The 14,264-nt window shown below is 35.8% G+C and overlaps 1 protein-coding gene across 1 annotated transcript in view; it reads left to right on the top strand.

Moving 5' to 3' along the window:
- wdr36 (WD repeat domain 36) overlaps positions 1-13,973 on the top strand; it is a 47,620-nt gene extending 33,647 nt beyond the window's left edge. The window contains exons 17-23 of the mRNA NM_001308831.1: positions 836-943; positions 3,961-4,058; positions 4,143-4,288; positions 4,399-4,515; positions 6,725-6,806; positions 6,894-7,081; positions 13,722-13,973. Of these exons, the coding sequence (NP_001295760.1) occupies positions 836-943; positions 3,961-4,058; positions 4,143-4,288; positions 4,399-4,515; positions 6,725-6,806; positions 6,894-7,081; positions 13,722-13,871 (889 nt within the window). The 3' untranslated portion in view covers positions 13,872-13,973. The remainder of the gene's footprint in view (positions 1-835; positions 944-3,960; positions 4,059-4,142; positions 4,289-4,398; positions 4,516-6,724; positions 6,807-6,893; positions 7,082-13,721) is intronic.
- Positions 13,974-14,264: the final 291 nt, after the last annotated feature.

The following is a 14,264-nucleotide window of genomic DNA, read 5'->3' as shown; positions in this document are numbered from 1 at the left end:
AAACAGAACAAACCAAACATTTATTTGAATAGTCACACATGGACACACTGGTCATTTCAGTTTGGCAAGTTGTTCATAGTAAATGTTTTTCAGTGAATTACAAAATAATTTTTCGTTTTATACTTAATGTTATACTTAAACATATTTTTAATTCACAGAATGCCGTTACATTTCAATGAGTTTTATGGAGAGTGGAGAACAAAAATAAACATTTTCAAAAGTTTAATTAAACTTTTACTTTGCACAAAATTACAGTAAATTGAACAGATCATGAAAAGGCTTTAGTTTCAAACTTTTCTATATTTTAAAACTGTAATAGTTTAGTTTTTGATTTGTGTTAATGTTTCTTTTAGTGGACGCGCTAATATCTAATAAAAACCCTCTTCATTTTTTATTAGATATCTTGACAACTTTTTAGGTTTATATCTCAACATTTATGCCACAGGTAATACTAAGATAAGTGTTAGTGAGATTGCATCATTGTAGTTTTACACCAAATCACCCAAAATAGCCTTTTGCAGGAGGGAAAGACCAGACCTGTCCAGTGACACCTTTTCCACTTTCTATATTATTTACTGGTTAGATATTTATGATGACCTTTTTTCGGTTAGTCAGCCTTTGATACTTTTCAAAGTAACCAGTAAAGCCAAATTCAGAGATAATTATTATCTTGCGAAGATGTGGCCATAGTGACATTTAGTGTGTCGGATATTTTTTTGATTGTTCTAGCGGGGATTCCTCCAGCCCATGAAGTCCCCTCTGGCCAAATCTAATGATTGAATGATTTCCTCAAACACTTTCACATCCTTTAACTTTCTCTTGCTTTTTTTCATAGTTTGGTCGACTGTTTCCTGGTAGAAGCAGCAGCCGTGAGTGTCAGTTTGTCCCCTACCGGGAACTTCCTGGCCTCGTCGCACGTTGACGGCCTCGGTGTTTACTTATGGTAAGAGATTGCAATGCAGATACGTTCTTTGTGAACTCTTGTTTTCAATTGATTTTTTCACACACATGAGATAAGAGTGTTAAACTTGGGGGTAAGCTTTTAGCACAGTTATCTCGTTGTTAATCTACAATGAACAGTGAAAAGCAATTGTGGGTTATGAGTTCATGAGACTGCAGAATGAATGCTGAGGAATTTTTGACTAACTGCTAATTTATTATTATTTTAATTATTAATATTGTTATATTTAAACAGATCCACAGTGTATATGGGAAGTATTCATAGCGCTTCACCTTTTCCACAGTTTTTTGTTACAGCCTTATTCCAAAATGTATTAAATTCATTTATTTGCTCAATTCTACACACAGTACCTCATAATGACAATGTGAAAAGGGATTTTTCAAATTGTTGAAAATTTATAACAAATAAAATACCTGAAAAATCACATAGAACATCAGTATTCACAGCTCTAAATTGAGCTCAAGTACATTTTGTTTCCAATGACCATTCTTGAGATTTTTTAGCAGCTTAATTGGAGGTTACCTGTGGTAAATTCAGTTGATAGGACATGATTTGAAAAGGCACACACCTGTCTATATAAGGTCCCAGGGTTGACAGTGCATGTCAAATCACAAACCAAGCATGAAGACAAAGGAGTTGTCTGTAGACCTCCGAGACAGGATTGTCTCGAGACTCAAGGCTGGGGAAGGTTACAGAAAAAATTCTGCTGCTCTGAAAGTTCTAATGAGCACAGTGACCTCCATCATTCATAAGAGGAAGATGTTTGGAACCACTAGGACTCCTCCAAGAGCTGGCCGGCCATCTAAGCTGAGTGATCGGGGAGAAGGGTCTTAGTTAGGGAGGTGATCAATAACCCGGTGGTCACTCTGTCTGAGCTCCAGCTTTCTCCTGTGGAGAGAGGATAACCTTACAGAAGGACAACTATCTGTGCAGCAATCCACCAATCAGGCCTGTATGGTAGAGTGGTCAGACGGAAGCCACTTCTCGCCTGGAATTTGCCAAAAGGCATCGGAAGGACTCTCAGACCATAAGAAACTAAATTCTCTGGTCTGATGAGACTAACATTGAACCATTTGGAGTGAATGTCAGGCGTTACGTTTGGGAGAAAACCAGGCACCGCTCATCACCAGGCTTATACTATCCCTACAGTGAATGGGGGTGACAGCATCATGCTGTGGGGATAGAGGGAAAGATGAATGCAGCAATGTACAGAGCTAACCTAAATGAAAACCTGCTTCAGAGTGTTCTTGACCTCAGATTGGGCCGACGGTTCATCTTCCAGCAGGACAATGACCCAAAGCACAGTGCCAAAATATCAATGGAGTGGCTTCACAGCAACTCAGTGAATGGCCTTGAGTGGCCCAGCCAGAGCCCAGACCTAAATCCTATTGAACATCTCTGGAGAGATCTGAAAATGGCTGTACACCATGGCTTCCCATCATTACAGAGCTTGAAAGGTACTGCTAAGAGAAATGGGCAAAAATCCCTAGATGTGCCAAGCTTGTGGCTTCTTATTTAAAAAGACTTGAGGCTGTAATTGCTGCCATAGGCGCTTCAACAAAGTATAGAGCAAAGGCTGTGAATACTGGTGTACATGTGACTTTTCAGGATTTTTATTTTTTAAAAATTTGCAACAATTAAAAAAAATCTTTTTTCACATTGTGTGTAGAATTTTGAGGAAATAAAAGAATTTAATCCATTATAGGATAAGGCTGTAATGCAAAAAAAAAAAAAAATGTGGAAAAAGTGATGCGCTATGAATACTTTCCAAACCCCTGTAGCTTTAGTTAGTTGGCTGAGGTCAGTATAATTGCCATGCATAGCATTTTATAGATGATTTCTGTTTCTAATAACTTTGTTTACATAATTACATAGTGACTAGCATGTAAGTCGTTATATAACATTATTAAAGCACTCATTTTATGAAAATGCTTTATATTTATATAAGCATTTAAAGTGTATAAACTTGTCTTTGTCAACTCACATTTCTACATTAACCATGAGAAATCATAAATAGTTTATTTTGCTTCCAGCATGTGTTCATCAGTTCAGAGTCAGAACTGTTTTTTCAGTTCAGTCAGTGTTTGGAGTTAATGAGATGCTGTTTGCAAATTTTGCAAAGTTTGCATATAAGCAGCATCAAAGGATCTCATACACCAGAATATTGGCTAGTTTCTAATCCCAGTGACTGTCGGGGTGGCCTGAAAGTGAGTTTTCAGAGAACATTTCAGACAAATCAATCAGTTTTATTGGAATGTCATAAAATTTTGTCATTGAAAGTCAGGAATTTTTATTTGTTGTTGTTTGTTTTTTGGGACCATGTCATAAAATATCAGGATTTTTTGTTTGTGGCTTTATTGCTTAAAAAAATTTAAGGCTAATAAATTTTAACAGCTTTGACTTTAAAATTGAAAGACTATTTCAAATACTGAGAGTTAAAAACTAGATTACAGTAAAGCTAAATGTGAAGTTCAAACTGCTATCAAATATGGGAGAGGGAACTCCAGGAGCACTAACAGCAAGGTAAATTATTAATTGTTCTAATTATTGCTATTAAACTCATGCAAACGTTATTCAAGCTAATAATATTATGCAAAACACAACAGTGGCATATTTTCCTGTTCATGAGACATCGTGTGATAAAAGTGGGAAAGCCTGCATTCTAGTTCACAAAAAAAAAAAAAAACACTTAAAAATAATTTGCTAATGAACAAACAGATTACACGTGCAGAATAGCTATTTTACTGCACAAGACTTTAAATTTAGGGGTAAAATACAATAACTTGGGTTACCAGAGGGGGAGTAAATTAACATCAGATATACATTATTGGCTATCTATTTAAATATATTGTCTTAGACAAGGATTAGTAAATATTGAATCTTATTTTTGATGCATTTTTGGTGACCATTTGAAGGTTAATAGTATAATGGTTTTTATGTTCCAAGCATATCTTTAATGTCATAATTCAAAATGTGAACTTGTTCTGGCACTTTTCCAGGTCCAATAACACGCTGTGCAGTTTGGTGTCATTGCGCCCTCTACCTGCAGACTATGAGCCGACTGTGATCATGCTGCCTGGCAATTGCCCAAGCAAAGGTGTCATTGCGTTACCATACTGATTACAATTGAAAATATGATATAGCTTGTGGCTAAAATCTCCTTGATTGTGCTTGTGAACAGATACAGAAGAGGAGGAGGTCTTAGACTCTGACAGTTCTGAGATGGCAGAGTACATTTCTCCAGCACAGTTAGATGAACATCTGGTCACTCTGTCACTGCTTCCTGACTCACGCTGGAAGAACCTGCTGCATCTCGACATCATCAAGGTCTGTGCTTGTAAAAACAGAGCAAAACAGTGGTTTATGCTCACAGAACAATGTTCGGTGTGTTTAAAATTGAAAAACGTATAATGTTACAAATAAATCTTTATCTGCAGAAAAAGAACAAACCCAAAGAGCCTCCAAAAGTGCCCAAAGCAGCACCCTTCTTTATTCCCACCATTCCAGGGCTGGTGCCCCAGTTTTCTCTTCCCAACACACCTTCAGAAGCCCAGGTAAAAATAAACTCTCTCTTTCCCTCTGTATTTTTATGATAAAAATTTGTTATATTTATTATACCGGGTGATTCAAAAAGAATAGCACAACTTTCGGGTTGATGTCACTAGAGTGTCTGAAGGGGGTCTTTTTGAACATCTATCAACTAGTTTTCTGCTGAAAAAAAAACTTGGTCAAGTACTCTTCATATTGATTAATTGCGCAAGGTTTCATCATGTTTCTTTGATTAAATACAGATCTTCAAAGTTGTGGTATTTTTTTTTATAACTTTGTATGTATGGAAGACAAAATTATTAGCCATCCTGTGAAAAAATACTTTTTTAAATGTATACTTTTTTATATTTCTGTATCTCCTTTTTTTTCTGGGAAAAGTTGTATGTCTTTAAGTTTGTAAAAATTGCTAAATGCAGTATTATTAGCCCTCTTAAAAAAACATATATTGTACTGCATTTTTATACAGATGTCCAATGACTTTTAACCTAACTTTTTTAGTTAAAATATTAAATAAAAATGTTAATAAACAGGTCAAATCAAGAGAAACATAATAAAAACTATTTTGTTTAAATGCACCATATTTTCTTTTCTTTAAATAATAAAATTAAAGAAAATATTTTCAAAAGGGTGTGTACTCAATTTATACTCAGCACTGTATTAGGGCTGGGCAATATATCGGGTTCTGGGAATATATCGATAGGATTTCCCAACGCGATTCGGTATTATCCAATATCGATATGGCCATACATGCACATTCTGCGCGAAACAGACCACTCCAAGGTAGCATGTGAGCTCCACTTGCACAAATGTGTGCTTGCGCAAATTAACGATTCACTCCATGAGTCATACAAAAATTTGTTCAAAATGAACGAATCGTTCAAGAACAACCCATCACTGATGCGACATGGAGGAACATGCATACCCAAAGCGTCTGCTTAATGAATAAATGTAAATGCTGTATTGAAATCTGACTTCCCTCAGATGTACACACATTACACAGTGCCTGCAGCTGTCACTGCGATTTATCAGAAACGTTTTATCGATCATTTCTTCTACAATTGTCAGCAAGAAAAAACGTAGAAGCCTTGTCAAATTGGCAAGCAGCACCTGAATGTATTCAAAAGAATTAAATTCTGCCAAAATGGGATGAATTTATACCGCATATCGAAAGTAAAACCACCTAATATTCACAGATTATAAGTTCACTATTTATTACATGACGGTCTCTTCTTTACATTTACGTTATAACACATTTAGCTCTGCGTTCTGCTCTGTTAAAATGACTGTTAACATGCTTATTTATGTACTTAACCAGCATTTCACCTCAGTACTCTGAAAAAATTTAATTACTTCTCATATCTATAGTCTATTCAATTTCATCTCCTTATTTAATATTTAGTGAAACAAGTCAAAACAAAAGAAAAGGTGTAGGATTTTTTACATGGAGTGAAAGAATTAATTTTAGATATCTTCCATATGTGCACTGTTTAGTAATTTTGCACAATACATACATTTAAATGTGTAACTAAAAAACATGTACAGCTGAATTAACTGTTTAAAAATCACACAACTGTGGTATACAGGATTACTTAACAACCCTGTAATTGTAAAATAAAAAACTATTTTATATTTATATTTATTGTGGTTCTTTTCTATCCTACAATACTTTTTGTTGTGTTACTATTTAAGTGTGTTCTTTTTTACTCTGACAATGTAGCTGTTTTCTATGGTTCTGTTTATTTTGTTATTTGTACAACAGCACAGTAGTGCTGTTTATAGTGTTGAGCAGGAAAAAAAACTGTTCAATATTTATTTATCAAAGATTTTGTTTATAATTTGAAATGTTTTGCTACTTAAAGCTTTAAGTTGAAGAAAAACCTGTACTGTATTTTCTTTACCAAAGATTTTGTGCAGCTGTTATGTTCTGTGCAGCTGTTTATTTGTAAACGGGGGAAACCCCTGTGTTTGAATTTGCTCAATTTTGCTAAAAAATGTTTAATGAAGTTTTAAAAAAGGCTTTAACTCATTTATGGGAAAATGCCAAATGTATATCTTTTACCATCATTCCTTCTGAAAATACCGGGATATGATATATTGGCCATATCGCCCAGCCCTACACTGTATATATAACGTGTATGTCTATTTCTTTTTGACTTTATTTGTAGGTGTATACTATAATATGCAATTCATGACATTTTTCAATTTGTTTTTCAGTCTAAAGTTGTCAACTTAGGAGTATTGGCACAGAAGTCCAACTTCTACATTGAGCTTGAGAATGCTATAGAGAGCAACTCCTGTAAGTCCCTTATGTGGTTCTTTATAGTGCTGCTGTGATGTGATGTGAAAGATCACAGCATGTCATCTTTTTATTTTTTCCTGATAGATGAAGAGCCGGTAAAGCTGTTGAGAGAGTTGGGGCCCTCTGCCATTGAAACAGAACTTCGGGCCCTGTCTCCAGATATGGGTGGAGATGTTGGAGTCATGAAGAGCTTCCTCAAGATGATCAGCTGCATCCTTAAGTCCAAAAAAGATTTTGACCTGGCCCAAGCCTATCTGGCATTATTCCTAAAGGTCGGTGTTCATTTTGACAGCAATTTTTGATTTAGTTTTAGTTGTAAGGTCTTTGCACACTGAAGTCCAAAATTTTCATATAGTCAATAGGGATGCAACGATTAGCTGATTTCACTATTAACTGCGCTTTAATTTATAACAGTTAATTAATCGTAAAAGCCGCATTTCTGTTGCATGGAACAAAATGAAACTGCTGCAATTAAACCAAGTTATGCCAAGTTGCCAACTGTGCGCTAGTTTAAAGTTCCAAGTATGTACAAAAAGGCTAATACGCTCACCGAATTAACTATAGCAGCGGCCGTTCCATATCACGTATTTTCCGCTTGCAATTTGTTATTTCTAGTGTAATAATGATATCCAATGTAATGCAGGAACGATCCCTGAGCTCATAACATCCTTGAGCCCAGGGCTCCCTGCTGTTTGCAGGGCAAGAGGGGAGTTTGAGCTCATGTAGATCTTGAGAACTCCCCTGCTGTTTATAGCTAATAAACAAATAGGAATCTATAAAGAGATGACTATTGGGGGAAACCAACGCTAGAACATGGAGAACATGTAAGCTCCTCACAGAAAAGTTGACTGGCATTGTAAGGACTAGAACCAGTGATGTTTTTGCTGTGAGTCAACAGTGCTAACCACTGGGCCATCATGCCGCTCATCTAAGAAAGGAGGAGGAGGTGGAAGGGGGGATTCTTCAAAACAGATGACTGTGGTATGGAGCTTAGGTTATTTATGGAGACCTAAGAATTGTCTAATTGATGAATCATGACTTGGCTAATGCAGGACCTGCTGTGTTCAATCATAAGCATGTGATCCTCTTGAAATTAGTTTAGAAATAAACTTCAGTTAGTTTAGGGTTTGTTGACTAAAATATAACCTGTTCAGTTGACACTAGAATGTTATTCGATTTGGCTATTTATTAATTTTGTTGAAATAAAACCCACATATCTAGAATTCCCTTACTTTTACCAATTAATTGTATTATTAAATTATTATTTCTGCCTAGAACTACTGTAGTGGTCAAAATGACTGCATGCATTTCAGTGTCTGCTGCTTTTCCCCATGACTTTAAATATGCATAACTTAGGATAGGTCTTTTAAAACAGCGTATTCAGTGTCACAAAAAAAAGCCTGTCCTACTTGTGAAAGTGAAACGAACTACATTTAGACATAGCCACTGTGGTAATTCTAGTAGTAAAATAAGTCCAGTAGTTCCAGTGTTATTTATGCACTTTTTTCAACTATTCTAACTTCAGGTGAACACACATAAGAAAATCCCTAAATTAAACATCCTAAAACGTTATCATTACGTTTTTATTCATTGGCAAAAATTGGATAAATTGTTGTACATGTTTTGTTCTTCAAAACTGTTGTTAAAGGGATAGTTGACCCAAAAATGCAAATATTTTCACCCTCACGTGATTCCAAACATTTCTTTTTTCTCTTGAACACTAAAGATGTTTTGAAGAAAGTTGAAAACCTGCAGCCAATAACACTTGTATTAAGAAAAGCAAATACTATACTATATAAGTCAATGGTTACAGGTTTCCAACAATTTCCTAAATATCTTTTGTGTTAAACAAAAAAAAGAAATCTATAAAGGTTTGAAACAAGAAAAGGCTTGAATAGATGATGACAGAATGGTAGATGTTATTTTTTTCATAATACTTATGTATGTGTTATATATTTTTTTATATATAAGCTTATAAATGTAATTCTTATGAACATAAGACATTTTTTAAAACAAAAAAAAAAATCAAAGTAAAAATCTAAATATTACAGATGTTGGACAAGTAACATACTTGTATATATGTTAGGGCTGTAACGATACACGATATGAAATCGAAATCGCGGTGTAATAAGGGAGAATCGCGACACACCCCTTACCTTTCCAATAACGTCACGCGTGCCTGCAAAAGTTAAGCTAGTTGAAGAAGAACGTAAGGAAACAATTTTTTTCTGCTCGACATTACAAGCGCTGCTCCGTTTAAGCCCTCACAATAAGCGTTTAGACGGGAGAGCTTGCATGGAGCTCTTAGTAGGGACCGTCTGAATGTGTCAGGAATATCAAAAACAAAACCAACTTAACCACGCTTGACAACCGACAACGGCAGAAACATTGCCAATTCTGTCAAAGCATTGTTGTTAATGTGGCTGCGCAGAGAGGGATGGGCGTTCACCAGATGCCCCGACTCCTCTGCAGAGGAAACTTTTCTGTAACCGTGCTGTGCGCTTTCTGTTTAACCCTTTGGGAGTTACGTTACATGCTGACTGACAGGTGCGCGATGCGTGAGGCCAGGAAACAGGACGAAGCTTTCAGTTAAGATGAACACAGTTTCTATAGTTATACTTTATTTAGAGATAAAGGTATATGGCTCTGCATATAATCACTCTATCTTGCTGGAGTTTATAGGTTTCGCTTTACTTCAGGACGCATTAATGCCGCTCTGAAGGTCTAATCGATGTTTTAAGTTATCCAGAGCTGTATGAATGAACAAATCTCGAATATCACAATAGTATTAAATATTACAATTGTAACAACACAGACAGCAACACTTATGCACAATCGATACCCAGCTGATTCAGTCGTTTCATAAGAGGACCGCGCTTCTTCTCTTCTTTTTTCCTTGTCAACATAAAGGCAGTGAGGTGCGCCTTGTTTTCGGCTTATAAAGCATGTATGCACATTATTGCAATAGCATATTTAAACAACAAAACTGTTTACAAAAAGTCAACATTTGTGCGCGTTCTTGTCGTTGTCTTTTCATCACGCAGCGCGCACTTGACCCGCGAGGGAGAGAGAGGAAAACATCAGGACATATTCTTTAAAATAATGTTTTCTATTAAAAATGTAAAAGGTTTTGTTATTATAATAATAACAGCGGGGCATTAAATAAATGCATATTTTCCGTGGAGCGGGCAATTTGAGGAAGTCTGCGATATTTATTTGACGGAAGAAAAAACATGATTGGGAAAAAAACAGCCTATGCCGGTTATTAAAAAGAATCAGTCAGTATTTTCGTTTTGTAATATAAATTAATTATTTAAATGAAAATAATTTAGGGCAGTCCTATTTATTTTATTCATTTTATTTCGTTTATTCTGTTCTTCTGTGCTAAACACTGCAGGTGCGTGAAGATGCTCTGTTGTTCTGTTCTGTTATTAATATGCTAACATTTAAAAATAAATAAATTTTAAAAAATTAAAATAAGTAGCCTATTTTAAAATGCAATATTTAATGTGTCAGACACAAAATAGACACGTCAATTTGTTTAATATAAAATTAATAGTAATCTGACCAGTTGACTGTTAATAACCGATTAATGAGCGGCGGTTGTCCTTAGCAAAATTAACCGAAATGAGCATCCCTAGACTTTTTCTATGTAAGAGAACTTGATTGAAAAAGAATTTTTAACATGCTTGAACCATCTACACAATGGAGTTTAGTTGTGTTTGGTTTTTCAACAGTATTTTGTTACAAAGAACACAAAAGTGATATAGCTTTGGCTATTTATTTTATATATGGCTATTTATATTGTTAATAATTTGCATAGTTAATATTGTTCTTTGACGTTTAGTTTATAAAGATTTTTCAAATGTTATTTAATAAATAATAGTTTTAAAAATCTTTTTTTTTCCCACCCCACACGAAAAAAAAATCGTGATACGAACCGAATCGTGGGTCAAAAATCGTGATACGAACCGAATCGTGGGTTTGGTGTATCGTTACAGCCCTAATATATGTGTTTGTGTGGGTGTGTGTATATACAGTTGAAGTCAGAATTATTAGCCCCCTGAATTATTAGAACCCCTGTTTATTTTTTTTACCCAATTTCTGTTTAACGGAGAGGATTTTTTTCAACACATTTCTAAACATAATAGTTTTAATAACTCATTTCTAATACCTGATTTATTTTATCTTTACCATGATGACAGTAAATTATATTTGACTACCTATTTTTAAAACCTTTCTATACAGCTTAAAGTGACATTTAAAGGCTTAACAATGTTAATTAGGTTAACTAGGCTGGTTAGGGTAATTAGGCAAGTTATTGTATAATGATGATTTGTTCTGTAGACAGTCGGGGAAAAAAATGAGCTGAAAGGGGCTAATAATTTTGTCCTTAAAATGGTGTTTAAAAAATTAAGTACTGCTTTTATTCTAGCCGAAACAAAACAAATAAGACTCAAGCAGTTTATGATGCATTTTTGGAAACAGAAGATAAGCCCATGGTCTAATGCGCCACCTGGCTTGAGAAACCCGTTTTCAAAGAATTATTTTTTGGGTAGCACAAATATTCTGAATGCCTTCGACAGTATTCAAATGAGCCATTTTAATCTAGATTATTCCAAGAATAATCTAGATGAATCTAGATAAAAAAAAAAAAAACATATATATGCCAAAAAATTTGAATATCAAAGGGAAGTCTATTTATTTCAATAATTTGTTTCAAAAAGTGAAGCCTGTATGTTTTATTAGTTCACTACACACACAGTGGAATATTTCAAGCCTTCATTTGTTTCAATTTGAATGATTGTGGATTAAAGATTAAAAAAAACATCTAGTATTTTACTAAATTAAAATATTTTATGTGACCAATTAAAATGAGTATTTTAAACACATGTTGGCCTTCTGAAAAGTGTGTTAATGTACTGTATTATGTCCTCAGTACTTTACGAAGCCTGGTTTATACTTCTGCGTCAAGTGACCGGTGTAACCCACGGCGCATGCAACGCGCGTAGCTGTGCATTTATACTTCTGCACGCTGTCTCTGTTGGTCTGCATTAACACTTCCAGAACGCTTGTTGGCAGTGAGGTGTTGATGTTCCTCTGTGTCGAGTTTCTTCGCTGCTGTTTTGCTTTTCCTGAACACTTCCTGGATGTACTAGTGGCTCAAACATGCTCATTTTAAGGCAGGATCCGGCGGACGTGCAACAACTTTAACTATGAGGTAAACACAAAACAAAACTTTCCATCCGGAACTCCTTCACAGGACTCAACACGTGTGACGTGTAGTTACATTTTTTGTGAGGTGCACGTCAGCGTAGCATACGCCGGCGTTTGACGCAGAAGTATAAATCAGCCTTTAGGTCTCCTTTTGCACTAATTACAGCATCAAGGCGGTGAGGCCATCAACCTTTGACACAGTTGAGGTGTTATGGTAGCCCAAGCTGCTATCAGCCTTCAGCTTGTCTGCATTTCAGGGTCTCTCTTCCCTCATCTTCATTTTGACAATAGCCCATATATTTTCAATGGCATCTAGGTCTGGTGAGTTTCCCTGTTTGCCAATTAAGAACACGGATACCATAGTCCTTAAACCAGGTACTGGTAGCTTTGGCACTGTGTGCAGGTATCAAGTCCTGCTGGAAAAATAAAACCATCATCTCTAAAAATCTTGTCGGCAACAGGAAGCATGAAGTGCTCTAAAACGTCCTGGTCTAGAGCTGCATTAACTGTAGACTTGATAAAAGACAATGGACCCACACCAGCATATGACATGGCTCCCCAAACCATCACTGACTGGAAACTTCACACTGGACATTAAGCAGCTTAACTTTTGTGTCTCTCCGCTCTTCTTCTAGACTCTGGGATCTTGATTTCCAAATGAAATACAAAATTAGCTTTCATCTGAAAAGAGGACTTGGGACCTCTGAGCAACAGACCAGCACTTTTTCTCTTTAGCCCAGCACAGACGCTTCTAACATCGTTTTTGGTTTAGGAGTGGTTTGACACATGGAATTCTACACGCCATGTCGTGCAGATGCCTGTGGTGATTCTTGATGCTCTGACACCAGCCTCAGTCGCCCTTGATTGACAATCCTCTCAAGGCTACCATCATTCTTGTGCACCTTTTCCAGGCACATTTTTCCCTTCCTCATAACACTCTATTAATATACTTAGAAACTGCACTGTGAGAGTATTTAGCTTCTTTTGCAGTTGCCTTTTCCTCCTTATGGAGCGTTCCATTGATGATCTTCTGCACAACCGTCAAGTCAGAAGCCTTCTGCATGATTCTGAAGCCTATTAAGCCAGACTGAGACAATATTAAGGCTTTGCATTAATTAGCAGACTAGATTGAGACACAGGAAGCCTATTCAAATTGAATCGAATCAGTTCTTTAAATATTTTACTTTGTGTGTAGTGAACTAATAACATACATGTTTCACTTTTTAAAACTAAAAATAAATGGACTTTCCCCCTCGATATAAGAATTTTTTTGGCACATACCGATGTATGTTTATATATATTATGTGCTTTTAATAGCTCATGTTAGCATAACACATTGCAAAGTGACTACATCATATAAAATAATGCAATCAATTTTATAACATTATCCAGTGTACAATTTTAGATTCACAGTGAACATAAGTTATACAAGAATGCTGCTGGATTGAACAGACATGATTAAGCGTAATTTAACTTTGACCAGCAGATGGCAGCAAATGTAAATTAGAACATTTCTCTTTATGGCTTCCGTTTCAAGCTCCCCCTGTCTGTACTACTACAAACATTTCTATATACTTATTCTTTATCTTATTCAGTTGTTTTGATTAGATCTAAAACAACTGTAAATTAAATGGTATTTAATGAAAAAAGATGTTTTTTTCCACTTTGACTGACCGTGTTGTCTTCCTGTTTCAGCTGCATCTTCGGTTGATCTCGGATGAGCCTGAACTGATGGAGGAGGCAGAGAGAGTGTCTGCGCAGCTGGAGGAGACGTGGATGTGCATACAGACGCTCTTAAACCAGAGCATTTGTCTGTTGTCTTATATCAAGAGTGCGCTGCTGTGAAACACCTTCTGCATTTTTTTAAGATTTTGATGAATATTTGTATCAGACGTCACATTCTTTACCTGTTTTGTTAATACAGATTAAAAGTTGACCAAATCTGTAGTTTTGTTTTGTGTTGTTTTACAGTATATGTCATACCTTATTTACATTGAATGGATGATGCCCCTATTTGGAGAAACATTTATTGTAATCTTCCATGTTAATTTATTTGACAAGTATCTTCGTATTGTACTAGGACAGGGGACACCAATCTCGTTCCTCGAGGTGCTGTCTCCCGGCAGAATTTAGCTCAACACACCTGCCTGGATGTTTCAAGTGTACCTAGTAGGACCTTGATTAGCTTGTTCAGGTGTGTTTGATTAGGGTCGGAGCTGAAATCTGCAAGACATCCAG

The sequence above is a fragment of the Danio rerio genome, chromosome 5 (assembly GCF_052040795.2).
Source record: "Danio rerio strain M-AB ecotype USA chromosome 5, GRCz13ab, whole genome shotgun sequence".
In the NCBI taxonomy this organism is placed as follows: Eukaryota; Metazoa; Chordata; class Actinopteri; order Cypriniformes; family Danionidae; genus Danio; species Danio rerio.
The sequence above is the reverse complement of the archived record's forward strand: the minus strand, read 5'-3'. Positions and strand labels throughout refer to the sequence as shown.